The following is a 25,380-nucleotide window of genomic DNA, read 5'->3' as shown; positions in this document are numbered from 1 at the left end:
GGTAGAGGAGGAAAGGAGGAAAAAAGGAGGGAAGAGAGAAGGGAAGACAAGATGGAGAAGAGGAAGAGGAGGAAAGGAGGAAAAAAGGAGGGAAGGAGGAAGAGGAGGAAAAAAGGAGGAGGGAAGGAGGAGGAGGAAAGGAGGAAGAAGAGATGAAGAGGAGGGAAGGAGGAGGAAGAAAAAAGGAGGGAAGGAGGATAAACAGAGAAGGGAAGGAACAGACAGAGAAAGAGAGGGGGAGGAAAGAAGGAAGGAGAGAAGGGAAGGAGGGAAGGAGAAAAGGAGGATGGAAGCCTGTCAATTAGCTGAAGAACTGGGGCTCCTTCCCAACATTGATCGAGAACCGCTCTTCCATTCCAGTTTAGCTTAGAGAAGACACACTTGGTCAGAAAGGCTCAAACTGCTACAAAAACCTGCCTACTGGGATGTGTGTGTCTGTGTGTGTGTGTGTAGGGGAGTCTTCAGAAGGAGAGAGAAAGCAGCTGGGCGAAGGGCCTGGTCTACTCCCCGTGTTATGGAAGAACTAGTCCCCGAAAAGAAAGGAAGAAGAACAACAACAACTTAAATACGTTAAAAAGAGGGGGAGAATCCTGCCTCGTAGGGGTGGTGGCGGAGGGAAGGCGGCCATCCTCCTGATCCAAAAAACCCAGCTCTCTCTCTCTCCTCACCAGGCGTGGAAAAGTTGGGAATCCATTCTGAAATACTCATATTTGTTTTAAAAATTAAAAAAAAAAAAAAAAGGTTGCAGTGAGCAGATCTGAGCAGATCTGAGGATGGGGAAAACACACACACACAGACAGACAAAAGGGAGGAGGAGGAAGATACTGGTCCCACTACCCCACAGTTGCTCAGCCTGGCAGCTTGAAGACGGGTGGACTTCAACTCCCAGAATTCCCCCAATCAGGAATGGAAAGTCCCCTCCCCGCTCTTAAAGCCTGCCGGCTGGGGAATCCTAGCAGTTGACATCCACACATACACACCCGTCTCAAAACCTGGCCAGGTTGAGAAACACGGCACTAACATGCGCTCCGCGGGCCGAGTCCCGTTCGACGGGGGTTCCGTCCGCAGCCTCGTTCCCAAATGCTCTCGCGCTCCCATCCGCTCGTTTCCGGGCCGTAGGAACCGCGAGCGAAGGGGAGCAGGGCGGGTCGCCGGCCACGGGTTTCGGGGCAGCCCTGCGCCTCTCTCCGGCAAAACGTGGCAGTGTCCAGTGTCTGTCGCGGCTCAGGGAGTACGACGAGGAAAAGGGGGGGCGGGAGGTCGAGCCCCCTCCTCCGTCAGGCGAAGAAGACCACGAAGATGATGAAGAAGACGATCAGAATGAGGAAGATCTTGACCATCAGCCACCGGTTGGAGGAGACCGACTGGAAATACTTCAGGATCTCCATGTGGGCGCCCTCCACGTTCAGCTGGGTGTCTTCTACGTTGGCGTCAATTCTACATTGGGGGGCAGAATTGCAGGGGAAATTGAGGAATGGGCTTCCTTAGCAGGAGAGGTTTCCCCCCTCCCCCAGTTGCCTTGCCACCCCCCTAAGCTACTTTTCCTTTGAAGGGTTTTTGCTTCTCAAAGAAGCTTCTGCTCTGGCTGGATGGTGGGGAATGGAAGGATTGATGCCCCTTGCAGACAGCTGGTCATTTGCATCCTTTTAGAGGGTCGTTGAGGCAACTTGGAGGTTTATTTGTGTCTTCTTTAAAGACCTTTCGCTTTTCCTCCAAGAAGCTTCTTCTGCTCTGACTGGATGGTGGGGAAGGGAAGGATTGATGCTCCTTGTAGACCGCTGGTCATTTGCATCCTTTTTAGAGAGTCACTGAGGCCACTTGGAGGTTTATTTGTGTCTTCTTTAAAGACCTTTCGCTTCTCCTCCAACAAGCTTCTACTGCTCTGACTGGATGGTGGGGAATGGAAGGATTGATCCTCCTTGCAGACAGCAATTTTTCCATTGGAAAACCATTCCACTCAGGGGACCCTGAGAAGATAAACCTCCAAGTGGCCTCAATGACTCCCTACAAGGATGCAAATGACCAGCTGTCTGCAAGGAATATAAATCCTTCCTTTCCCCACCATCCAGTCAGAACTGAAGAAGCTTCTTGGAGGAGAAGCGAACGGTCTTTAAAGAAGACACAAATAAACCTCCAAGTGGCCTCAACGACCCTCTAAAAAGGATGCAAATGACCAGCTGTCTTTTTCTTCAAAAAGAAAAAACCAAGAAAATCCAATTTGCCTCCTGAAAAAATAAAAGCACCTTTGGGACAACCATAACCAAGATGACGGAGAATCTTTACGGACGTTTAGCGATACAATTTGGGATGGACACCCTTGGAATGGTGTGGGAGGAGGAATGGAATTCCAGAGGAAAAATAGCAGACTAAAGGAACCATTTGCTCCATTCGGGTGACCCTGAGGACACAGAGGAAACCTCCAAGTGGCCTCAACGACCCTCTAAAAGGAGACAAATGACTAGCTGTAGGACAGCCGTAAGGCGAGGACTATGGTCCCTTCATCCCAGATGGGGCCACCAGGCCTTGCGGCCGGTTCAAAACATAATCAACCCTTCTAAGGTTGTGGCTGCGTAACGAGCCACAGCGGAGCGAATCATGGCTCGGTTAGAAGCATGTGGGAAGCCAGCTGGGGCCTCTGACCTCTGGATCGTCTCTTCCTGTTCTTTAACCATGTGTGCCAGTTGTTGAAATATGGAGCCCAGCTCTACGATGGTCGATTCGATGTTCTGCATCGTATCCGCCCGGCTCTGGATGTACGAATCCTGCAAAAGATGCAGAGGGGGGGGGGGGAAGTCAAGTCGGTGTGGGGTGTTTTTTTTTAAGCGGGGGTGTGGATTCATTCAATGTTTTTCCCAAATTGTGGTTCTGAAACATTAAGCATAGACGGCAGAGCTTTAAAATGGCCTCCTTTAAACCCCGGCGATCACGTTTACAAATTTAACGCAAGCCCAGGGGGTTAGCAAAGGGACTGAGATAGATAGATAGATAGATAGATAGATAGATAGATAGATAGATAGATAGATAGATGATAGGTAGGCAGGCAGGCAGGCAGGCAGGCAGGCAGGCAGGCAGATGATAGACCGACAGACAGAGACAAAGAGACAGACAGGCTGTGGATGGATGGATGGATGGATGGATGAATAGACATAGATAGATACATAGATACATAGATACATAGATACATAGATACATAGAGAGATAGATAGAGATAGATACATAGATAGAGAGATAGAGAGATAGATAGATAGAGATAGATAGATAGATAGATAGAGATAGATAGATAGATAGATAGATAGATAGAGAGAGAGAGAGAGAGAGAGAGAGAGAGAGAGAGAGAGAGAGAGATAGATAGATAGATAGATAGATAGATAGATAGATAGATAGAGGAATGAGACAGACAGAGACACTGTGGATAGATGAAAGATAGATATAGATAGATAGATAGATATAGATAGATAGATAGATAGATAGATAGATAGATAGATGATACATAGATAGATAGATAGATAGATAGATAGATAGATAGATAGATAGATAGATAGATAAAAACAACAATTTAAAATTCTACTATAGATACACGGAGATAGATAAATGATAATAAGGGACACAGGGAGATAGACCGACAGACCGATAATAGATTATGTATAGATACAGTAGTTAGATAAATGATTGAAAGGGAGATAGATAGATAGATAGATAGATAGATAGATAGATAGATAGATAGATAGATAGATAGATAGACAGACAGACAGACAGACAGACAGACAGACAGACAGACAGACAGACAGACAGACAGACAGACAGGGCAACATTCTACTTTGTAGGTCTCCATCTCCAAGGCACCTGTTCATTGATAAGTTGCAACTGCTGACTCGTCCGATTGTCCATGTCAATGGCCACGTCTCCCGAGTACCGGCGTTCGTCCTGAAGCACGCTGGAACCCCCTGTAAGGAAGAGACAGGTCAGAAGCGGCGCCTCCAAAGCCTCCCAGTTCCAGAGACGGACAAAGGTTTCACCCCATTCCTCCTCCTTCACCTGCCCGAAGCCACCCAGGCATCCACCGATTCTGCCCCACGTGATGGAGGGGAGGGAGAAACTCACCTAGGTTGTTTGCCTGGAGAGGCATATTGGCCACCGGGGGACGGGAAAATTGCTCTCGCCGACTCTTCTGCTGCTTAAGATTCTGGGGAAGGGGAATGTGGGGAGAAAGGGAGGGTCACGGGGTTAGAGAAGGGCCAGGTAGGCAACCAAGATGAGCCCCTCTCAATTCTATGGCTCTATTTACCCATTTACCCTTCCTCTATTGATAGTATTCTATCCCACCCCTCCCCTCTCTCCCACCGTATGTCATCTATCATCTATCGTCTTTTTCCTTCCTTCGGCTCTCCCTCCTTCGCTTTCCCTTCCTTTCCATCTTCACCTCCTCCCACCTCCCTTATCTCTCCCCTTTCCCTTCACTTTCTTTCTTCCTCCCTCTCGATCTCCTTCCTTCCTTCCCTGCCTTCCCCAACAGCTAAGTAAATGAAAAGGGCTACTACACTGTTTCCTTTCCTTTTTCCTCCCCTTCCCTTCTTCTGTCTTCCGTTCCTTGTCCCTTTCTTTCTTCTACCTTTCTTTCCTTTCTTTTTTGCTTCCCTTCTCTTCCTTTCTTCTCTTCCCTTCCTTTCTTCTATCTCTATCTCCTCTTTTTCCTCCCCTTCCCTTCTTCTATCTTCCCTTCCTTTCCTTGTCCCTTTCTTTCTTCTATCTACCTTTCTTTCCTTTCCTTTTTGCTTCCGTTCTCTTCCTTTCTTCTATCTTCCCTTCCTTTCTTCTATCTCTATCTCTTTCCTTTTTCCTTCCCTTCCCTTATCCCTTTCCTTCCTCTCTTCTGTCTTCCCTTCCTTGTCCCTTTCTTTCTTCTATCTACCTTTCTTTCCTTTCCGCTTCCCTTCTCTTCCTTTCTTCTATCTTCCCTTCCTTTCTTCTATCTCTTTCCTTTTTCCTTCCCTTATCCCTTCCCTTCTTCTTCTGTCTTCCCTTCCTTTTCCATTCCCTTTTTTTCTTCCCTTCCAGTTTCTATCCTTCCCTTCCTTTCCTTTCTTCTATCTCCCTTTCCTTTTTCCTTTCCTTTCCTTCAGCTCCTTCCTCCATCCCTCCCTTCCCAACAGTAAAAGGGCTATCGCACAGCCACTCCCCCCCCCGGGGGGTGGGGCAAAGCACGAAAGCCACAGATGACCACTCACCTCCGTCCGCACCTCCAAAACCGACTTGAAATCATTGGACATGGAAGCCAGTTTCGACTACAAAAGAAGGGAGGAGGGAAGACAGAAATTCAGCGTCCCTTGTCCTGCTCTGTGGCTCCGAGAAAACGTCCCACCCTTTTGCCCGTTGCTGGTGCCACCCATCCAGGAGCAGCAGGTACTAGCGGGGGTGAACACTTTACAGGGAGCGTATTTTCAATGCGTGGCACGACAAAACTGCGCTCGACTAAAGCGCGCCCGATTAAACTGCGTCGCTGATGTCATCAACAGGGCGACAACAGCGAGCGCGGAGAAAGAAGGGTGCTTCAAATAGCGCTTTGAAAGCAAGCCGATTCAAGTTAAGGTAAGGGTTAGGTTTAGGGTTAGGTTTAGGGTTAGGTTAAGGGTTAGGGTTAGGTTTAGGGTTAGGTTAAGGGTTAGGTTTAGGGTTAGGTTAAGGGTTAGGATTAGGTTTAGGGTTAGGTTAAGGGTTAGGATTAGGTTAGGTTTAGGGTTAGGTTAAGGGTTAGGTTTAGGTTTAGGGTTAGGTTAAGGGTTAGGATTAGGTTTAGGGTTAGGTTTAGGGTTAGGGTTAGGTTAAGGGTTAGCTTTAGGGTTAGCATTAGGGTTAGGGTTAGGTTAAGGGTTAGCTTTAGGGTTAGCATTAGGGTTAGGTTTAGGTTTAGGGTTAGGATTAGGTTTAGGGGTTAATTTTAGGTTTAGCGTTTACAGCGTGCTTCTGTCTCCGCGCTGTTTTCGCCCTGTGATGACGTCAGCTACGCGGTTTCGTCGAGCGCGCTTTAGTCAAATGTGGTGGAACCTTTTCAATGCACCTAAGGGTCAGCTCGGGGTAGGTGAAGCTTTGGCGCCAGGGAAAAAGCAAGCCAGGAGTTCAATCCTGGGAGAAGGGCACCGCTGCAGCCTTTTTCCTCAACCTCCCCCCCCCCCAATCTCCTCCCCGCTCCCTAAATTTTAGAAAACGTAACAGGGTTTTTGCTGTTTTTTCTGCGATTTCCAAAGCCTCACCTGCAAAGAGACGACCACCGTGTTGGAGTGCGTTTGAACATGTCTCCCGTTGAGGCTGCCTTTGGCTTTGACAAACTCCTGGAGTTGTGCGATTTGTTTGTTCAGACTGTTGATGTCCTGCGGGAGGTTAGAAAGGGACCAAGTTGAGGGGCGAGGGCAGCGAGAACCCAATGGAATGGCTGCCGGTTCTTTTCGCCCTGCAGGCGCCGGATTTCCGCCTTCCTTGTTCTGACCGAGGCTTCCCGAGAGCCTGAAGCCAACTCCTTGTTGTCCCGACAAAAACCCCTTTTCTTAAATTTGCTGTGAATTCTGCTCCTTCACCTCCAACGAAGTCTTTCGAGGGAGGATTTACGGTCACAGACCTCATCTGGCTTGGAGAGCTGCCAGGCTGAGATCTGCAAAACTTGGCCAGGAGTCTCGGAGAGTCACGAATCAATGAAGCAAATTAATGGCCTCCTGCAAACTCCACTCCCCTGTCGCTCCTCTTTTATTTCCTCTGGGAGGGGCCATTCACCGACTCACTGTGGCCTTACTCCCAAGTCAACCCATTCTTTCGCGTCGTCTGGCAATGTGCACACTGGGAACAGGCTCCAGCTGTTCTTCTGCTCCACTGATGTCTAACTCCGAAGGCAGCTGGGAACTGTCAGACGGCCCGGGCCCCCTCTCTGCCTCCGACACAGAGCCTTCCCCAGACTCCAGGACTGGTCCATCTTCCTCCCCAACCTCATCACTGTCTGAATCTGCTGGCAGCTGTGTTGGCGGGCCACAACATTCCTTACCTGCTTGATGATGTAAGTCAGCTCCTCTATCTCCACTGCTTTGTCGTCGAAGAGCGATTTCCGTTTGGCCACTGAGTAGGCAAAGAGTGATATTGAGGGTCATTATTTTTTTCTTTTGCCTGGCCTCCCAACAACCTCACCAGGTCCCCCTGTCCTCTCTCTCTCTCAATTTTCTTCACTCCTTCCTTTTTCTTCCCATCTTCTTCCTCCCTCTTCCACCCCCACCCATTCCCTTCTCCAATCCCATCCATCTCTATTTCTGCTCTCCCTTCCATCTCTATTCCTTCCTTTTTGCTTTCTCTTCCTCTCCTTTTCCCTTTCCCTTCCCATCTTCTTTGCTCCTACCTATCCATCTCTCTTCATTCCTCCCTCCCTTCCTTTCCCTTCCCATCTCCCTCCCTCCCTCTTTTCCTTCCCTTTCTTCTTTCTTCCTTTCTTTCTTCCTCCTTCCCTTCCCATCTTCCTTCCTTCCCTTCCTATCTCCCTTTCCCTCCCTTCCTCTTTTCCTTCCCTTTCTTCTTTCTTTCTTTTTTTCTTTCTTTCTTTCTTTCTTTCCTTCCTCCTTCCCTTCCCATCTTCCTTCCCTCCCTTCCTATCTCCCTTTCCCTTCCTTCCTCTTTTCCTTCCCTTTCTTCTTTCTTCCTCCTTCCCTTCCTTTCCCTTCCCATCTCCCTCCCTCTTTTCCTTCCCTTTCTTCTTTCTTCCTTTCTTTCTTCCTCCTTCCCTTCCCATCTTCCTTCCCTCCCTTCCTATCTCCCTTTCCCTTCCTTCCTCTTTTCCTTCCCTTTCTTCTTCCTTCCTCCTTCCCTTCCCATTTTCCTTCCCTTCCTTGCTCCATCTTTTCCTTCCCTTTCTTCTGCCTTCCTCCTTCTCTTTCCCTTCCCATCTTCCTTCCCTCCCTTACTCCCTCTTTTCCTTCCCTTTCTTCTTCCTTCCTCCTTCCCTTCCCATCTTCCTTCCCTCCCTTGCTCCCTCTTTTCCTTCCCTTTCTTCTTCCTTCCTCCTTTCCCTTTCCCTTAAAACGGGCAGCTATAGTATCAGGCTTCTAGTTTCATAAGTGGCAACTAGAGAATTATTTTCAAAATCTGTTAGAGGGAGCAGCAGCACGGCCTCCCCTGTTCCAATTTGGACAAAGTTTTTCTCTTATTTAAACACAGCTGTTCCCATGGAGTCCTTGGTGTTCCCTGAGCTTGGCTGTTTGCCAGCAGATATTTCTGACCACAGATGATGTCTGTGGTCAGACATCAGTCAACAAAGGTTTGTGAGGAAACAACCAAGCTCAGAAAGGGTGAAGGACCCCACGGTCCTCCTCCTTCCCCTCTTCTCCTCCATCTCCTCCACTCTGCAAACCTCCCTCCCTTCTAGCATGGGTGACGTTCCCTAGTTGGGTCATAAAACATTTGCAAGAAAAGTTCAGAGAGCATCCTGACAGTCTTCTTCCTCCTTTCCATAAAATCCCCTCCCTTCTAGCCCTGATGATCTTACCTAGTAGGGTTACGAAACGTCTGCAAGAAAGCCACCAAGCTCAGAGAGCACCAAAGACCCCACAATCCTCCTCCTCCTCCTGTCAACAAACCCCACTTCCCTCTAGCACTGATGATGTTACCTAGTTGGGTCATGAAACGTCTGCAAGAAAGCCACCAAGCTCAGAGAGGGTCCCAGTCCTCCTCCTCCTCCTCTCTACAAACCCCATTCCTTTTTAACACTGATGATGTTACCTAGCTGGGTCATGAAATGTCTGTAAGAAAACCACCCAGCTCAGAGAGCACCAAAGACCCCAACGTCCTCCTCCTCCTCTACCCATTCTCCTCCTCCTCGTCCATTCCACAACCTTCACTCCCTCTTAGAGCTGATGATGTTACCTAGTTGGGTAATGAAACGTCTCCAGAACAACAAACACCAAGCTCAGAGATCACCGAGGACTCCACAATCCATCCCTGAGCTACAAATATTCTCTTCTATTCACAACCGGATTACATTTTTTTCATTCCTGCACTTTTCCTGCAGAATATTCATTTTTATAGCTGTTATTCTTCCTGTTGTAAGTTGTAAGTCCTTCCTTTTTTCCAAGTCCTGTTTAACTTGCCTCTTCAGTTTCAGATAATTGTCTTCTTTAAGTGTTGCACATTTCGCTGTCAACTATATAACTAAACACTTTTTAAACTATCTGTGTATTTATTCTTTCCATTAAAATTCGTTTTGTATATCTGTAAAATTCTTAACGAGGATCTTCGTCTTATCCTTGTTTATTTTCCATTATTTCTGCTGATGCCTCTCCGTGATTCCCCCCCCCCCCCCAATTGCTACGAGTCACACAATAATCTTCGCAGCACGTAAGTCCCAAGATACTCACAAATTGTTAGCTTTTCCAGCTTGGCAAAAGTGTTGCTGAGATCCTTCCCAATCCGCCTGAGAATGACAAAGAGACGGGGCCGTCAAATACAATACCAAATTTGCAATATTGTTCGCTACGCTGAATTATCTTTTTTTAAAAAATTATTTATTTTTTTATTTTCAAAACAAACACAACACATAAGATCTTCCTTCCTTACATACTGTAGAAAGTGTATCAGTTGGTTACAAAAGGTTTTCGTGCATCTCTTCCACAGTCATCAAGCATAATTCATATTAACTCAAGTATTTTAACTCAAATATTTATACATGTTACTCTTATACCTCCAATTATGTTTGACTATAATTATTTAAACGTCCTTCGTCATAAAATATACTGAAATTTAATACATAACCACATACTGGCATTTCATTTAATATTTCTAAAATCCTCCAATAACACTGAATCCTTATGTCCTGTTCTAGCTAAACATCCATAATATTTAATAACAGACTTTTCTGATCCTCCTTTCCAAATCGCTGTTGGCAATTTTCATCTAGTTTCCTTATATTATACTCATATATATGTATATAAGTTGTTGTTGTGGCCCAGCAGGAGCCGTTGGAGCTGCCACCAAACTCCGACGGCGAGGGACCCTAGGAGTCGGCTCTGGAGGATGTAGAGGACAGGGTTCTGACTCCGAGCAGGGCACAGAGAGGCTGGTTGGCCACCAGGAGGCACCTGAGCCTTGGACCAGTGGGGAGGAGACAAGGGAGAATGATCCAGAAACCAACTGTGAGTTGTTCCAGGATGCACGCTGTCGAAGGGCTACTAGGCGTCAGGAACAATTACGCAATTACAGGAGGTAATTGCACTCAGCTGGTGGTCATTAGGCTCCTCTCCAGACTATAAAAGAGACTGGTTGTGCACACGCCCCTCTTGCAGAAGTCAACACAGGATCGAATGTCGGAGAACATTGTTAGAAGCTTGGCAGGCTGGATTGCTGCCAAGCCTTATCTGTGTTTACTGCTGCCCAAGCTTGTCTGTGCTGGTTTGCTGCCAAGGACCTGTCTGTCTGTTAATTAAATGCCATAACTTATCTTTGACTCGGAGTGTCCTTGGGTGTGGAACGAGGGGGGTCAGAACAGGTGTTGTCATCATTATCCCTCCTTTATTTGACTATATCCTGTATCGTAACATTTTACCCCTCATAATCAAAATACGCTGAGTTCTCTTTTGACAAATCACTCCTGCGTTACAGGTCGTCCTGAATTCACGACGGTAATTCAGGCCGGCAGCACAGTTGTAAACTGTCGCAGTCGTTAATTTGAGGAACTTTTTTTAATGAGGATTTTTATAGCGGTAGTTAAGCAAACTCTCCCCTGTGCGTTCTGCCTTAAAAGAATGAAACAATCATAACGATAAGAGTTGGAAGGGACCTTAGTTGAAGGTTTCAGAAATCCATCACAGCAGGTGGGGCCCAAGATGTCCTGTCTGCCTTAACGCAGAATTGATTTGGCTTTTATGCAGTTTTAACAAGCAAAGCAAAATCAGGGGCAGCAACAGCATCTGATTGGCACATTCTCCTTGTCAATCTCTAAGACCATCCCAGGCAAGGTAGAAGCTTCACAACAGTTTCTGGCACTACTCGGTTCTCATAAACAGTTGAGGTCATCGGTCACTGAGGTCATGGAGGGTTGCTGCGCATGTCTGTACGTAACCTTTCCTCTCTACTTACACCTGGTTCTGCTAATTAGGTGAGCTCCTAGGTTAAGAGGTAACCAACCAACCAACTAACCAAGAGCCGAGGTGGCGCAGTGGTTAAACGCAGCACTGCAGGCTACTTCAGCTGACTGCAGTTCTGCAGTTCGGCTGTTCAAATCTCACCGGCTCAGGGTTGACTCAGCCTTCCATCCTTCCGAGGTGGGTAAAATGAGGGCCCGGATTGTTGTTGGGGGCAATATGCTGACTCTGTAAACCGCTTAGAGAGGGCTGAAAGCCCTATGAAGCGGTATATAAGTCTAACTGCTATTGCTATTGCTAACTACTGAGGTCATGGCCTTTTACTGTACATGGCTTTTTCGTAACCTTTCCTCTATTCCTACATCTCAGAGGTCCTCCAATCCAACCTGCCTTATCCAGCTCAAGCAGGAGACTTGTCATTCCAGACAAATGGTTGCTGATTTCTTCTTGGCACCCACAACTTCTGGAGGCAAGTTGTTCCACTGATTTAATTGTTCTAAGGAAATTCCTCCTGAGTTCCAAGTTGCTTCTCTCCTTGATTAGTTTCCACCCATTGCTTCTTGTTCTACCTTCTGGTGCTTTGGAGAATAGCTTCGCTCCCTCTTCTTTGGGGCAACCCCTGAGATATTGGAAGACTGCTATCATGTCTCCCCTGGTCCTTCTTCTCGTTAAACGAGACGTACCCAGTTCCTGCAACTGTTCGTTTGTTTTATCCGCCAGCGCCCTAAATGATCTTAAGTTCTGCTCTTCTCTGCCCTCTTTCCAGAGTTTCAACATCTTCTTTGAAGCTGTGGCGATCAAACCTGTTGCAATATTCCAAGTGTGGCCTTACCGAGGCCGAGGTGGCGCAGTGGTTAGGGTGCAGTACTGCAGGCCACTTCAGCTGACTGTTATCTGCAGTTCGGCTGTTCAAATCTCACCGGCTCAAGGTTGACTCAGCCTTCCATCCTTCTGAGGTGGGTGAAATGAGGACCCAGACTGTGGGGGGCGATATGCTGACTCTGTAAACCGCTTAGAGAGGGCTGAAAGCCCTAGGAAGCGGTATATAAGTCTAACTGCTATTGCTATTGCTATTATAAACCGCTATGAACACCTCCTCTTGATTCTACCGCTCTGTTGAATGCAGTCTGGGACTGCATACCCATTTCAGCAGCCATGCCTAAAAGGCCTTCATTGGGGTCCCCAAAGCTGCCCGCCCTGACTGAACGGTCAAACATGCTAGAAATAAAGGTGCTTACTTGGCCATGAGGGTAAATTCACTTCTTTGCCGGATGGCTCCACTCTGTGCCGGCTTGTTCACATGAAGCCCATTCTGGAAACGGAAAAGCAGAAGAGAGAAAATTGCTTTTTTTTTTTTTTTAAACCCTCATCGAAAACCAAAAGTCTACTCATCCTCACTTTTCCGAGGGTAGGAAAAATGCCAATTTAGGATGTGCATTTCATTTCCCTACGCTGGGCAGGAGACCAAAGGCTACTTCCTGTCTTCCTGGAGACCTCACCCCCTCCCCTTATATTTCTTAGATATACAATACATTCCAATTGTGCCCTCATCCCTTCCAAAACAGCGTACACTATATTGCCAAAAGTATTCGATCACAACTGAGTATGATTATGTGGATGGGTGAGGGAATACTTTTAGCAATACAGTGTATATTCTTGAGTAGGTTTCTTCCCCTTTGCCTTCCGCCAACACTGATTTTATAAAATCCCCCCCACATTTTGTTATAACTGTTGATTTGAACACTGGTTTTATAAAATCCCCCCCACATTTTGTTATAATTGTTGATTTGATCAACCCTTTTTTAACTTTAATTTCCATTGTTAAGGTATCATTTGTTGCCATACTCCAAATTTCATTATCCCACTCGTTTCTTTGAATATCCCAATTTCGTCCCCAATATTTAGCCATCACGAATCTAGCTGCCATTATCCAATTTACAAGCAATTCCTGTTTTGTTTCATTGATATCCCTTTTTCCCCACCAGCAACGGTAACGCAATCCTCAGTGATATCTCTAGATTTACATTCAACAATGCTCTAATTTCTCTAAACACCTTGTCCCATATTTTTGGGCACTATCACAATCCCACCACATATGTTTATATGTTCCAACCTCTTTCTTGCACCTCCAACAAATATTTGTATATTTGCCATCTATTTGATTTAATTTACGGGGTGTTAGGTACCCCCTCCCTATCGCTTTGTATCCGTTTTCCTTAATTCTGATGGAGATATTCTTGTATACTCTTCTATTCCAAGTATTTTTCCAATCATCATCATTTATTTCTCCCAAACCTGATTCCCAAATGAATTGTAAACCTTTTGCCTGCTCTTCTAATTCAGTTAAGCACCCCTTTCTATGGAATTTTTTTCTTCACACTGCCTGGACTCCAAAATACAATCAAAATACAACCCTGAGCTTCCCCTAAAGGTCCTGCCTTCTACAACGTCAACTCTGCCTTGGCCTGGGGTTCCAACGGATCATTTCTCTGCACTCACTTCTCTGCTTTGCAAGGACTTGCAGGCCGAGCGGAACTCGTGAGTGCGGTCCTGGCATGACATGGCTTCCCACTGAGGTTGGGGAGGGTTGATGGGGGCGGCGGTGGGGGCGGCCGCAGGAGGAGCACCACCAAGCGGAGAGAAAGTTTGCGTCTGGGATGGCCCCAGGTAAACGCCTTCCTCAGTGTTTCGGGAGCCGTGGCGTTTCCTCGTATTCATGGAGGCTCATAACCTGTGGCTGTAAGGAAGGAAGAGAAAGGGATTAGAGGAGAGCAGGGATGGAAGGGACCTTGGAGTCATCTGGCCCAATCCCCCCCCCCCCCAACAACTCCTGCCTAAGCAGGAAATCCTTGGGACTAATGGCTCTCCAATCTCTTCTTAAAAAACTCCACCACCCTCAACTTCTAGAGGCAAGCCGTTCCACTGATTAATTGTTCTGCTGATACATTTTTCCTTAGTTCCGGCTTCTCTCCTTGATTAGTTTCCATTCATTGCTTCTTGTCCTGACTTCTGGAGTTAGAGCCACAGAGTTAGAAGGGATTTTGGAGGTCTTCTAGTCCAGGGGACACTAACCTTTTGAACATCAGGGACCACTAAATTCACAATTTTAAATCCCGCGGACCACTAATACGATCTGCCTAATGACTGGCTGAGTGGGCGTGGCTAGGTGGTCATGTAACTGGGTGGGCGTGCCCAGTTCAATGTCACTCACATCAAGGGATGCATTGCCAGGCGCTACTTGCCACTCCTCGCCTGCCCGCCCGGGGTTCCTTAGGGCCCCCACAGGAAGCCGTTGCTGGAGCTAAGCAGCCCCCAGGAGAAAGAGTTGTCAAAACAGCTCCGTTCAAATTGGATCTGACCGAGAAGGAGGCTCAGCAGACGCACCTCACTGAGGACTAGGAGCATGGGCTTTCCAAGCAGAGGGAAGACCTGCGGGAGTGCAAGGCCAGGTGCCGGCGCCTGGAGGCTCAGCGGGCTGAGATGATCAGCCAGTTCCAGGCCATGATGCAGTCCCACTGGAACGAGGCTCTCCGGCTCTTCATCACCAGTGGCTCTTCCCTCCAGCCTTCGCCCAAAGCCCCCCACCAGGAGGCTGAAGGAGACCCCAAGTCGGAATTTCTCCCCCCGCTCTGACCCCCACAAAAACACCCCGAAGGGGGAGACTCCCTGCAGCAACACAAGCGTTCATCGCACGTATCCATCCCAGGGGCCGTAGTTTGAAGACCCCGATTGAGTGCAATATCAAAAAGGCAAATAATTTTTCTGCGGACCACCCAAATTTTCTTGCGGACCACTACCAGTAGGTGACTGCTGTTCTAGTCTACACCCCTCCTCAAGCAAGAGACCCCATATGAAAGAATCCCATGAAATATGGCTACCATTTTAATATATGTCTTATTTGTAAATATTTGTCCTGCACACCTTTGTTCCTCTTTTTTTTTTTAGTTTTATTTTCTTTTTCTCTTTCTCCGAGATCTTTTTCTTTATGAGGTGGCATGTTGTTGATTTTTAAATGGAATTCAATTAGTTTTGGTTTCAATGACTCAAAGCAAAAGCAATGATAAGGAGGGACGCTTTTAATTTATGCGTCTGGAAGTTAGAACTTAAGAGCTGAAAACTAAAAATGAAAGGCACCAGAAGCACGAAGGGTTTTTTTTTCCTAAGCAACACCCGAGACTGAAACGGAATAGGAAACGAACAATCCGCCAACAACAACAACTCTGAACCCTCTCTGCCAATTTCACGTTGACCTCCTCTTTGGGTTGTCAGCAATAGTAACAAATATCCCGATTTCAACTGCTTCCTTCTCTGTTTCCTTCCTTCTTATGCGGTCACCATCGCAGGTCCTAACCAAATGGCAGGATAATTCCTCGTCCGTTTAGGGGGTTTCTCCTATCCGCCTTATCACCCCAGCGTCTACAGAGGATCCCCTATAATCTGCTGGCCCCTTCAGGATCAACAGCGTTCAAAACTGAGCCCAAAATTACAGTTAGAGGTTGGGAGAGCTCCCTTTCCTCTGCTCTAAGCACGGTGACGTCACCACAGGAAGTAACTCTGAACTTCCTAACAAAGTGAAACTTCTCTATTTAAGTCACTTGTTGAAACTGTCGAAGTCAGCTTTTTCTAATGGAGATATTTGACAAATCCAGATTCTGGGTGTTGTTGTTTTTTTTGCCTGACTTCTCAAATGTCATAAAATCATTCTGATTCAGGTTTTCCTAATGTCTGGTTGGGTAGGAAAGTACCTGTGCAATACTTCAATTATCAATAGAAACTATTTGTAGCTCAGGGTTGGAATGAGGAGTACTTGGTGCTCTCTGAGCTTGGTGGTTTCCTTGCAGATGTTTCACGACCCAACTGAGTAACATCATCAGTGCTAGAAAGGAATGGGGCTTGTAGAGGACGAGGAGGACGACTGTGGGGCACTCTCTGAGCTTGGTGGCTTTCTTGCAGATGTTTCACGACCCAACTAGGTAACGTCATCAGTGCCATAGGGAAGTGGGGTTTGTGGAGAGGAAGAGGAGGACTGAGATCCTTGTTGCTCTCTGGTGTTCTTGCAGACGTTCCATGATCCAACTGAGTAACATCATCATCAGCGCTAGAAAGGAATGGGGCTTGTTGCCAATGCCCCTCCGAGCACTGATGAAGTTATCTACTCTGGCAGTGAAATGTCTGCAAGAAAACCACCAAGCTCAGAGAGCACTTCAATTATCATTAAGACCAATCACTGACTCACCATGAAATTAAAATGAATTATTATGGGGTTCCTATAATGGTCTCCTGTTTGGGAACTGGCAAAACACAATCTTGCTTATTAGCTGCTCCCAAAGTTGCTACCTCATACAGGCTGTGTCTTTTTTGGCCTCCTCATTTCAGCGGGAAGAACTAAGGAATGATCCCCCTTAATTAATATGTTCTGTCTGAGTATAAGGGATCTAGTCCTGCAGAGGGAATAGATATCTAAATATTGAAGGGAAGACAGAAATCCTAGGTATAAACAACGTTTTATTCTAATACCAGAAGAAACAAAAAGCAAGGCGCCAAATGTTTTCACTGCACCAAAATCCTACAACTTGCTGCAGTCAGCAACCCACACCGCCAAAGCTTCCTTCTTCCTTGGTTTAATATTCCACCACAGCCCTGCAAGGTAGGCTCAGTTGAAAGACAGGAGGGGATCGGAACCCCGAGAAGCTAACTTGACAAGTTGGTGGGGGGGAGGAGGATTTGAACCCGGGTCTCCAAGCCTAAGGCAGCCAAAGGAAAAGAGAGGAAGGAAGGAAAATAATCTGACCGTCCCGAGCGCAAACACGGACACCCCATTTGGGTTGAACCACCAGGCTGGGAAGGATGGGAGGTGTGGTTCAAGGTGACTTGGGAAGGGAACATCTACTTCCTTCATTCCACTAGGTTGGGGAGGATGGGGAGTGTAGTTCGTGGCTTGGGGTCCTCTAATCCCTTCACCCCACCAGGTTGGGGAGGAAGGGAAGTGTAGTTCAATTGGCTCGGGGACATTTATTCCCCTCACCCCACCAGGCTGGGGAGGATGGGTCATGTAATTCCATTGGCTGAGGGATATTTACTCCCCTAAACCGACCAGGTTGGGGAGGATGGGACATGTAACTCCATTGGTTCAGGCATATTTACACCCTCACCCTAACAGGTTGGGGAGGATGGGAAGTGTAGTTCAATGGCTCGGGGACATCTACTCCTCTCAACCCACCAGGCTGGGGAGGATGGGACATATAATTCCATTGACTGAGGGATATTTACTCCCCTCACCCTACCAGGCTGGGGAGGATGGGATATGTAATTTCATTGGCTCAGAGACATCTACTCCCCCCAACCAATCAGGCTGGGGAGGATGGGAGGTGTAATACTACTGGCTGAGGGATATTTACTCCCCTCACCTCACAAGGCAGGGGAGGATGGGAAGTGTAGTTCCATTGGTTCGGGGACATCTACTCCCCTCACCCTACCAGCTGGGGAGCATGGGAGGTGTAGTTCAAGCCGCCGGGGACATCAGGAAAACGGGGCAGGAGAAGAAATCCATGGGAAAGGGGGGACCCCAAAGGAGGGGGCACCCTGGAGGCGCAGCTGCGGGGGGAAGGGGGAGCCCTTTCGAGGGGACACCAGCAGGAAAAGAGGGGGCGACGCGGCAGGGGAGACCCCGAGACCGGGGGGGGACGACTTTTACGACAGGACACCCCCAAGGGCCACCCGGTCCCCACCCCGCGCTCACCAATCCCGCGGACCCGGAGCGTTTCTCGGCGTCGCTGGGCGGCTCGGCTCCGAACACCGGCCTCCGCATCGAACAGCCAAACAAGGCGAGAAGAGGGCGGGCCGCGACGTCACTGCCACGTACCCTTCTCGGGTGATGGCGTCACACGCACGGCGCCACGTACGGCGTCGCGTCGCGCCACGCCACGCCCCTCGCGCGGCTTCCTGCCGGTCGTCGAAACCGTGACGTTAAAGGGAGAGGAAAAGAGGGAGGGGTCGTCGCTAGGCGACCGAGGAGATTGAGAGGCGCCGGGAAAAAGCGAGGGGGAGGGACTACGTCCCGTCATGGTTGCTGAGCAACCAAAGCAAACAGGGCCTACTGCCTTTCCTCAACCTTACATTAGCATAGGCCAGAGGTCTCCAAACTTGGTAACTTTAAGACTTGTGGACTTCAACTCCCAGAATTCTTTCGCCAGCCATGTCAGCTGGGGAATCCTGGGAGTTGAAGTCCACAAATCTCCAAGTTGGAGATCCCTGGCATAGACTCTCTTGAACTCCAACAGTCTCTTCTCTCCATTGACAAGCAGACATTTCCCAGAAGTTAGTGCACGCAGTGCCGCCATAGCTAGAAGTTGCTGGAGTAGTGGAACAGGCAGAATTTCAATTTTTTATAAAACCTGCACCTGCCTCTCTAAGGCAGTGTTTCTCAACCTTGGCAACTTGAAGATGTCCGGAGTTCAACTCCCAGAATTCCCCAGGAATTCTGGGAGTTGAACTCCGGACATCTTCAAGTTGCCAAGGTTGAGAAACACTGCTCTAAGGGACGCTGTCATGCAAGGTTGTGGACTTCAACTCCCAGAATGCTCACCCATGGCCATGCTGGCTCTGGAATTCTGGGAGTTGAAGTCCCTAAGTCTGGAAATGGACAGGTGCTGAAACCGAAACTAAGGAAGGCCAAATGGGGAAAGGGGATTTTCAGCCAATCAAACATTTGTTTTTCTTCCCAACACGTATACAAGGTTGGCTGGGGGTGATTGGAAGTTGCAATCTAATCCATACAAGACATGTGTTTCTCTATAGGCGGGGGCACTTCTAGGACTGTGGACGTAAACTCTCAGAATTCTCATTCCGTGGCCATGCTGGCTGGGGAATTCTGGGAGTTGAAGTCCACCCATCTTAAAGCATTCTGACTGGGGAATTCTGGGAGTTGAAGTCCACCCCTCTTAAAGCATTCTGACTGGGGAATTCTGGGAGTTGAAGTCCACCCGTCTTAAAGCATTCTGACGGGAATTCTGGGAGTTTAAGTCCACCTCTCTTAAAGCAGGCTGGCTGGGGAATTCTGGGAGTTGAAGCCCACCCCTCTTAAAGCATGCTGGCTGGGGAATTCTAGGAGTTGAAGTCCCCCCATGTTAAAGTATACTGGTTGGGGTATTCTGGGAGTTGAAGTCCATCCGTCTTAAAGCATTCTGACTAGGGAATTCTGGGAGTTGAAGCACACCCATCTTAAAGCATTCTGACTGGGAAATTCTGGGAGTTGAAGCCCACCCATCTTAAAGCATTCTGACTAGGGAATTCTGGGAGTTGAAGTCCACCCATCTTAAAGTCTTCTGACTGGGAAATTCTGGGAGTTGAAGTCCACCCATCTTAAAGCATGTTGGCTGGGGAATTCTAGGAGTTGAAGTCCACCCATGTTAAACTGATTGGGGAATTCTGGGAGTTGAAGTCCACCCCTCTTAAAGCATTCTGACTGGGGAATTCTGGGAGTTGAAACCCACCCATCTTAAAGCATTCTGACTGGGGAATTCTGGGAGTTGAAACCCACCCATCTTAAAGTCTTCTGACTGGGAAATTCTGGGAGTTGAAGCCCACCCATCTTAAAGCATGTTCGCTGGGGAATTCTAGGAGTTGAAGTCCACCCATGTTAAAGTATACTGATTGGGGAATTCTAGGAGTTGAAGTCCACCCATGTTAAAGTATACTGATTGGAGTACTCTGGGAGTTGAAGTCCATCCATCTTAAAGCAAACTGGCTGGGGAATTCTGAGAGTTGAAGTCCACCCATCTCAAACCTTGCTGGCTAGGGAATGCTGGGAGTTGAACCTCTTAAAAAAAACTCCCATGTTTGAAAAAAACACTAAATAAAACCATGCTTTCAGACCAGACAAATCCGTTTTCCGATCGCTTCCTTTTGCCCCATGCACGCGACCTAAAACGTCCTATGTGATAATGAATGTTTATTCCCCATAGCTGTACAACCTCCGATATGTTGAAACCGAGCTGCCGCAGCACTAGCTAACTTTTCGGTCAAGCGATCCCCCCAAAGACTCAGCACTGGGGCTGCCACTCTGGGGGGTTTCTGCCACTCTTCCACTGGGTCCGGCTGTTTCTCCTTCCAAGTGCTTGCTAAAGTAATCGTGGGTGCTGCTGAAAATGGACCAGCGTCTCCAAATCACGGTGACCTTGGCACTTTCCGTTCTAGATGCCAAGCCTGACTTCTCCACATCCGACCCTTTATTCTGCTGGACCGTTTTTTTCCGCAGTGAGATTTTCTTCTTCCTTTTCCCTAGCAAGGGCGGAAAGAAGAACAGGGAGAATGAAACCTTGATTGAGGATGGGATCCACTGAGTTTGCTTCGCTGGCAGCTGAATCAGAAATCAAGACTGGGGAAAAAAACTGGGCTGTAAAGATAGATAGATAGATAGATAGATAGATAGATAGATAGATAGATAGATAGATAGATAGATAGATAGATAGAGCCGAGGTGGCGCAGTGGTTAGAGTGCAGCACTGCAGGCCACTTCAGCTGACTGCTAACTGCAGTTCGGCGGTTCAAATCTCACCGGCTCAAGGTTGACTCAGCCTTCCATCCTTCCGAGGTGGGTGAAATGAGGACCCAGACTGTGGGGGCGACATGCTGACTCTGTAAACCGCTTAGAGAGGGGCTGAAAGCCCTATGAAGCGGTATATAAGTCTAACTGCTGCTACTGCTAGTTAGGTACAACTGAGCAGGGGGTTGGACTAGAAGGCCTCCAAGGTCCCTTCCAGCTCTGTCATTCTGTTAATCAAGGAGAGAAGCAACCTAGAACTAAGGAGAAACTTCCTAACAGTGAGGACAATTAAGCAGTGGAAACAACTTGCCTCCAGAAGGTGTGGGTGCTCCATCCCTGGAGATTTTTAAAGAAGAGATTGGACAACCGTTTGTCTGAAATGGGTTTCCTGCCTGAATAGGGGGTTGGACTAGAAGGCCTCCAAGGTCCCTTCCAACTCTGCTATTCCTACAGTGTGCGGCCGGACACGAAAAAAGCCAATGCAATCCTAAATTGCGTTAACAGAGGGATACATTCAAGATCAAGCGAGGTCCTAATACCACTCTATAAAGCCTTAGTAAGATCACACCTAGGATACTGCATCCAGTTTTGGTCACACTATAAAAATGTTGAAACTCTAGAAAGACCTGGGTACTTGAGAGACTGCCTGCTGCCAATCACCTCCACTAGACCGATTAGATCCCACAGATTAGGCCTCCTCCGAATTCCATCCGCCGGCCAGTGCCGACTGGCGACTACCCGGAGGAGGGCCTTCTCTGTGGCTGCTCCGACCCTCTGGAACGAACTCCCCGTGGAGATTCAAACCCTCACCACCCTCCTTAAAACCTGGCTGTTCCGACAGGCCTGGGGCTAAAGAGCTGTTGCCCCCGTCTCGAATGGTATGACTGTTGTGTGTTTTTAAATTATGCATTGTTATGTTTTGTCTTTTATTTTCTGTCTGTACCCCCCCCTTCCCTGATTTGAATTGTGAGCCGCCCTGAGTCCCCTTCGGGGGGGGAAAGCACAGCATATAAATATAATCAAATCAAATCAAAGAGTGCAGAGAAGAACAATAAAGATGGTCAGGGGACTGGAGGCTAAAATACACAATGGACTTTTGCAGGAACAGGGCCTGGCTAGTCTAGTGAAGAAAAGGACCAAGGGAGACATGATCATAATAGCATCTTCTAATATTTGAGGGGCTGGCCCAGAGAATAAGGGGGTCAAGCTATTTTCCAAAGCACCCAAAGACCAGATAATGGAAACTAATCAAGGAGAGTGGAAACTAATCAAGGAGAGATTCAACCTAGAAATAAGTTGGAATTTTATGACGGTGACATCAATCCACCCATGGAACAGAAGTTGCCTTTTGGAAGTTGTGGGAGCTTCATTATCATCCCTGGCAGCTTTCAAGAAGATCGCTGTTTGTCTGAAATGGTGTTTGGTGGGCTTGGACTAGATGACCTACAAGGTCCCTTCCAACTTGGTTCGCAAAGTTATAAAAAAGCCCAGCTCAATTTCTCCCTTTCAGATGCCCTACTACACCCAGATCCGTGTTGGGAAACACCCATTCCCACGATGGCAGATAAAGTTTGAAGAAGGAAGGCTTGCAAATACCTCCTTGGGCAGTGAAGATTTTTTTTGGGGGGGGGGGGGATTTTCAGACCACCCCCCTCCCCATTTGCATTATAAGCCCCTCCCCCTCCCCGCGAGCCCCGCCCCGTGCTCCCCCCGAACGTTCCATCATCAGGAAGCTCCTCCCACCCACGTGGAGAGGAGGAATCCCCGCCGGGATTGGGGAATTCCCTTTATGGGGGGAAACCCCCTCCGTCCACCGATCCAGCCGCTCACTTTGTCCCCGCTTCGCGGCCGCCGCAGCCCGGGAAGCCTGCTCCGCCTCTTCGTCCACGTCGGGGATCCCTTCCTTGGCTTCCATGCAGCCCATCGCCCGCCTGGATGGGGGGCCCGAGCCCCCCCCAGTCAGGGACTCGGCGCCGCCGCCGCCGCCTCCGATGCCTGGGCGGCTTTTGTGAGATCACATCAACGCCGCCCCCTCCCCATGTGGCCCCCACCCCACCTCGACCCACGCGTGCAGACTAGATCGCGGGGAGATCCTCCCCTCCGTTGCTTCCCCCCCCTCTCCCCACGCGCGATGCCCCCCCCCCAAAAAAAGCCTTTAATCCAGAGGTCTTCAAACTTGGCAACTTTTAAGACCTGTGGACTTCAACTCCCAGAATTCAATTCAACCCTGTAGTTGGCTGAGGACTTCTGGGAGTTGAAGTCCAGAAGTCTTAAATAGGTTTACATTTTGGAGTTTGAAGACTTGTGGACTTCAACTCCCAGAATTCCTCAGTCAGCCGAACTTGGCAGTTTTAAAGCTTGGGAACTTCAACTCCCAGAATTCTTCAGCCAGCCGAACTGGAGAGTTTTAAGGCTTGGGAACTTCAACTCCCAGAATTCAACTCAACTCTATAGCTGGCTGAGGAATTCTGGGAGTTGAAGTCCACAAGTCTTAAAAAGGTTTACATTTTGGAGTTTGAAGACTTGTGGATTTCATCTCCCAGAATTCCTCAGCCAGCCGAACTGGGCACTTTTAAGGCTTGGGAACTTCAACTCCCAGAATTCAATTCAACTCTATAGCTGGCTGAGGAATTCTGGGAGTTGAAGTCCAGAAGTCTTAAAAAGGTTTACATTTTGGAGTTTGAAGACTTGTGGACTTCAACTCCCAGAATTCCTCAGCCAGCCAAACTTGGCAGTTTTTAAGACTTGGGAACTTCAACTCCCAGAATTCAATTCAACTCTATAGCTGGCTGACAAATCCTGGGAGTTGAAGTCCACAAGTCTTCAAACTCCAAAATTTGGCTGGCTGGAGAATTCTGGGAGTTGAAGTCCACAAGTCTTAAAGTTGCCAAGTTTGGGGACTCAACGTTAAACCAAGTTTCATTTGAACAGGACTTAATTTAAAAGAAGCTCCATTTCTCCCCCCATCCCCACCTAGTTGTGGAGCAGAAGTTTGTGGGAATCGGGGGGGGGGGGGGTTGTGTGTTGAGGTGTGGGATGCCGGGTGAGTTTGGGAGGCTAGCATTAAAAAGGTTGTTTTCATTTTAATGCTCATATTTATCTTTTTTAAAGGTTTTATATAGTTGCCTTCAGACAGACTGCTTCGAAACCTGGAGGCTCCATTTCCCCAAAGGGAGCGAATAACAGTTTTATCGACCGTCGCCCTTCTCTTTCTTCAACAATTTCAAAGTGTCATTTTGTTAATTCGTTAAATTGACACGCTGCCCCGCTGGCATTATTACAGCGACCCGGGCAAGAAGATAAAAACGTTAAAAAAGAAACACAGACTGATACAAGATTATTACAATTATAATTAATTGTGGGCAATAATAACCTGCTGGAATCCAGGCGGACAGCATGTTAATTTAATAAGTAAATAAATTAGCTCATCTGAGCTGCATCCGATAGCCAGATACCACTTCAAGCGGCAAGGAAATTTATCGGATGGCATCTGACTTACTTAAACACAGATTTTCCTCTGGCTGCTGTGATTGTGGGTATTCTAAACCAATCGATCGATCAATCAGAATAGAGGTGGAAGGGATCTTGGAAGTCTTCTAGTCCAGCCCCCTGCTCAAGTAGGAGACCCTATAAGTTTTTAGCTGACAACGCATATAGTTTTTTTCCTTAAACAACTGAAGAGGTTTCTTTTAAGAGGTTTAATCCCTCCTCTATTTATTTTTATAAATAACCCAAGGCAGCAAAAATACCTTATACTTCTGCCTCTTCCCTCCCACATAACAGCTGGTTGTAAGCCAAGACTACCTGTATTTTTTTTAAAATTGTCATATAGTACACCTTTTATTTTCACTGGGATTCTTCTGAGACTAAAAAAACAAACAGCTCCAAGCAGTTAAACGGAAGAGAGAGGAAACAGAAAAAATAATAATTCCCACCTTCGTTTCATTTTAGCTCTCGGTCCTATAAAATCTTGTACCGGAAACGTGTCCTCATTCCTGCTTTGCCAGCATCAGAACTCGCAGCCAAGGACTTAAAGAATCGCTCCCCCCTCACGCCACCCCCTCCGGGAATCGGTCAGCCTTGCCTTCATTAAACTCCCCACTCCCCAATCAATGCATGAAAGACAAGTCCTCAATTGCATATCTGCATGTGAAGGAAATCCATCAGATGAGATTTTGGCAGTTCTACGTTAAAAAAGGTAGAGGCTGTAACTGCCAGCGGCCAGTGGAGCTGGCAGCAGATTCAGAGAGTGAGGAGGGTTGGGGAGGAACCTGGGCCAATCCTGGAGTCTGGGGAAGGCACTGATGAGAGCTCTGTGTTGGAGGCAGAGAGGGGGCCAGGGCCGTCTGGCAGTTATCAGCTGCCTTCAGAATCAGACATCAGTGAGGCAGAGGAACAGCTGGAGCCTGTTCCCAGTGTGCTCATGCACAGAGCAGCTGAGAAACCTGGGTTGACTTAGGAGAAGCCACAGGTGGACAGTGAATGGCCCCTCCCAGAGGACATAAAAGAAGAGAGAAAAGAGAGTGGGGGCTTTTGCAGGAAACAATTTGTTCGTTCGTTCGTTTCAGGAGTGTGAAGATCTGTCCGTGAATCTCAGAGACTCTGTGCCCAAGTCTTTCCTTGCATTTGGACAATATTTCCATGGCAGCTTTCCAAGATAGATAAGGTCTGTGGTCATAAATACGCCTTTGCAAGACTGTATGCCAGGCCTTGGCTGAATGTGAAGAAGAGGCAT

The 25,380-nt window shown here is 47.8% G+C and overlaps 1 protein-coding gene across 1 annotated transcript; it reads right to left on the bottom strand.

Annotated features, from left to right (window-relative positions):
- Positions 1-728: 728 nt before the first annotated feature.
- On the bottom strand, positions 729-17,953 carry STX5 (syntaxin 5). Its single transcript, XM_032234176.1, has 11 exons — positions 17,842-17,953; positions 13,602-13,839; positions 12,341-12,414; positions 9,381-9,436; positions 7,028-7,098; positions 6,249-6,365; positions 5,226-5,282; positions 4,102-4,183; positions 3,844-3,944; positions 2,641-2,762; positions 729-1,437 (listed from the first exon to the last, which is right to left on the bottom strand). The coding sequence occupies exons 2-11, from the start codon at positions 13,818-13,820 to the stop codon at positions 1,278-1,280; spliced, it is 1,059 nt and encodes a 352-aa protein (XP_032090067.1). The 5' UTR covers positions 13,821-13,839; positions 17,842-17,953; the 3' UTR covers positions 729-1,277.
- Between the last annotated feature and the right edge of the window lie 7,427 nt (positions 17,954-25,380).

The sequence above is a fragment of the Thamnophis elegans genome, chromosome 17 (genome assembly GCF_009769535.1).
Source record: "Thamnophis elegans isolate rThaEle1 chromosome 17, rThaEle1.pri, whole genome shotgun sequence".
NCBI lineage: Eukaryota > Metazoa > Chordata > Lepidosauria > Squamata > Colubridae > Thamnophis > Thamnophis elegans.
The sequence above is the reverse complement of the archived record's forward strand: the minus strand, read 5'-3'. Positions and strand labels throughout refer to the sequence as shown.

Excerpts from the sequence above, each read along its gene's own strand:
- STX5 (XM_032234176.1), bottom strand. The coding sequence starts at position 13,820 with ATGAATACGAGGAAACGCCACGGCTCCCGAAACACTGAGGAAGGCGTT. Across the intron at positions 9,437-12,340 it reads GAATTTACCCTCATGGCCAA|GCGGATTGGGAAGGATCTCA; the intron begins GTAAGCACCTTT and ends TGTCATTCTCAG. Across the intron at positions 4,184-5,225 it reads TTTTGGAGGTGCGGACGGAG|AATCTTAAGCAGCAGAAGAG; the intron begins GTGAGTGGTCAT and ends CCCCTTCCCCAG.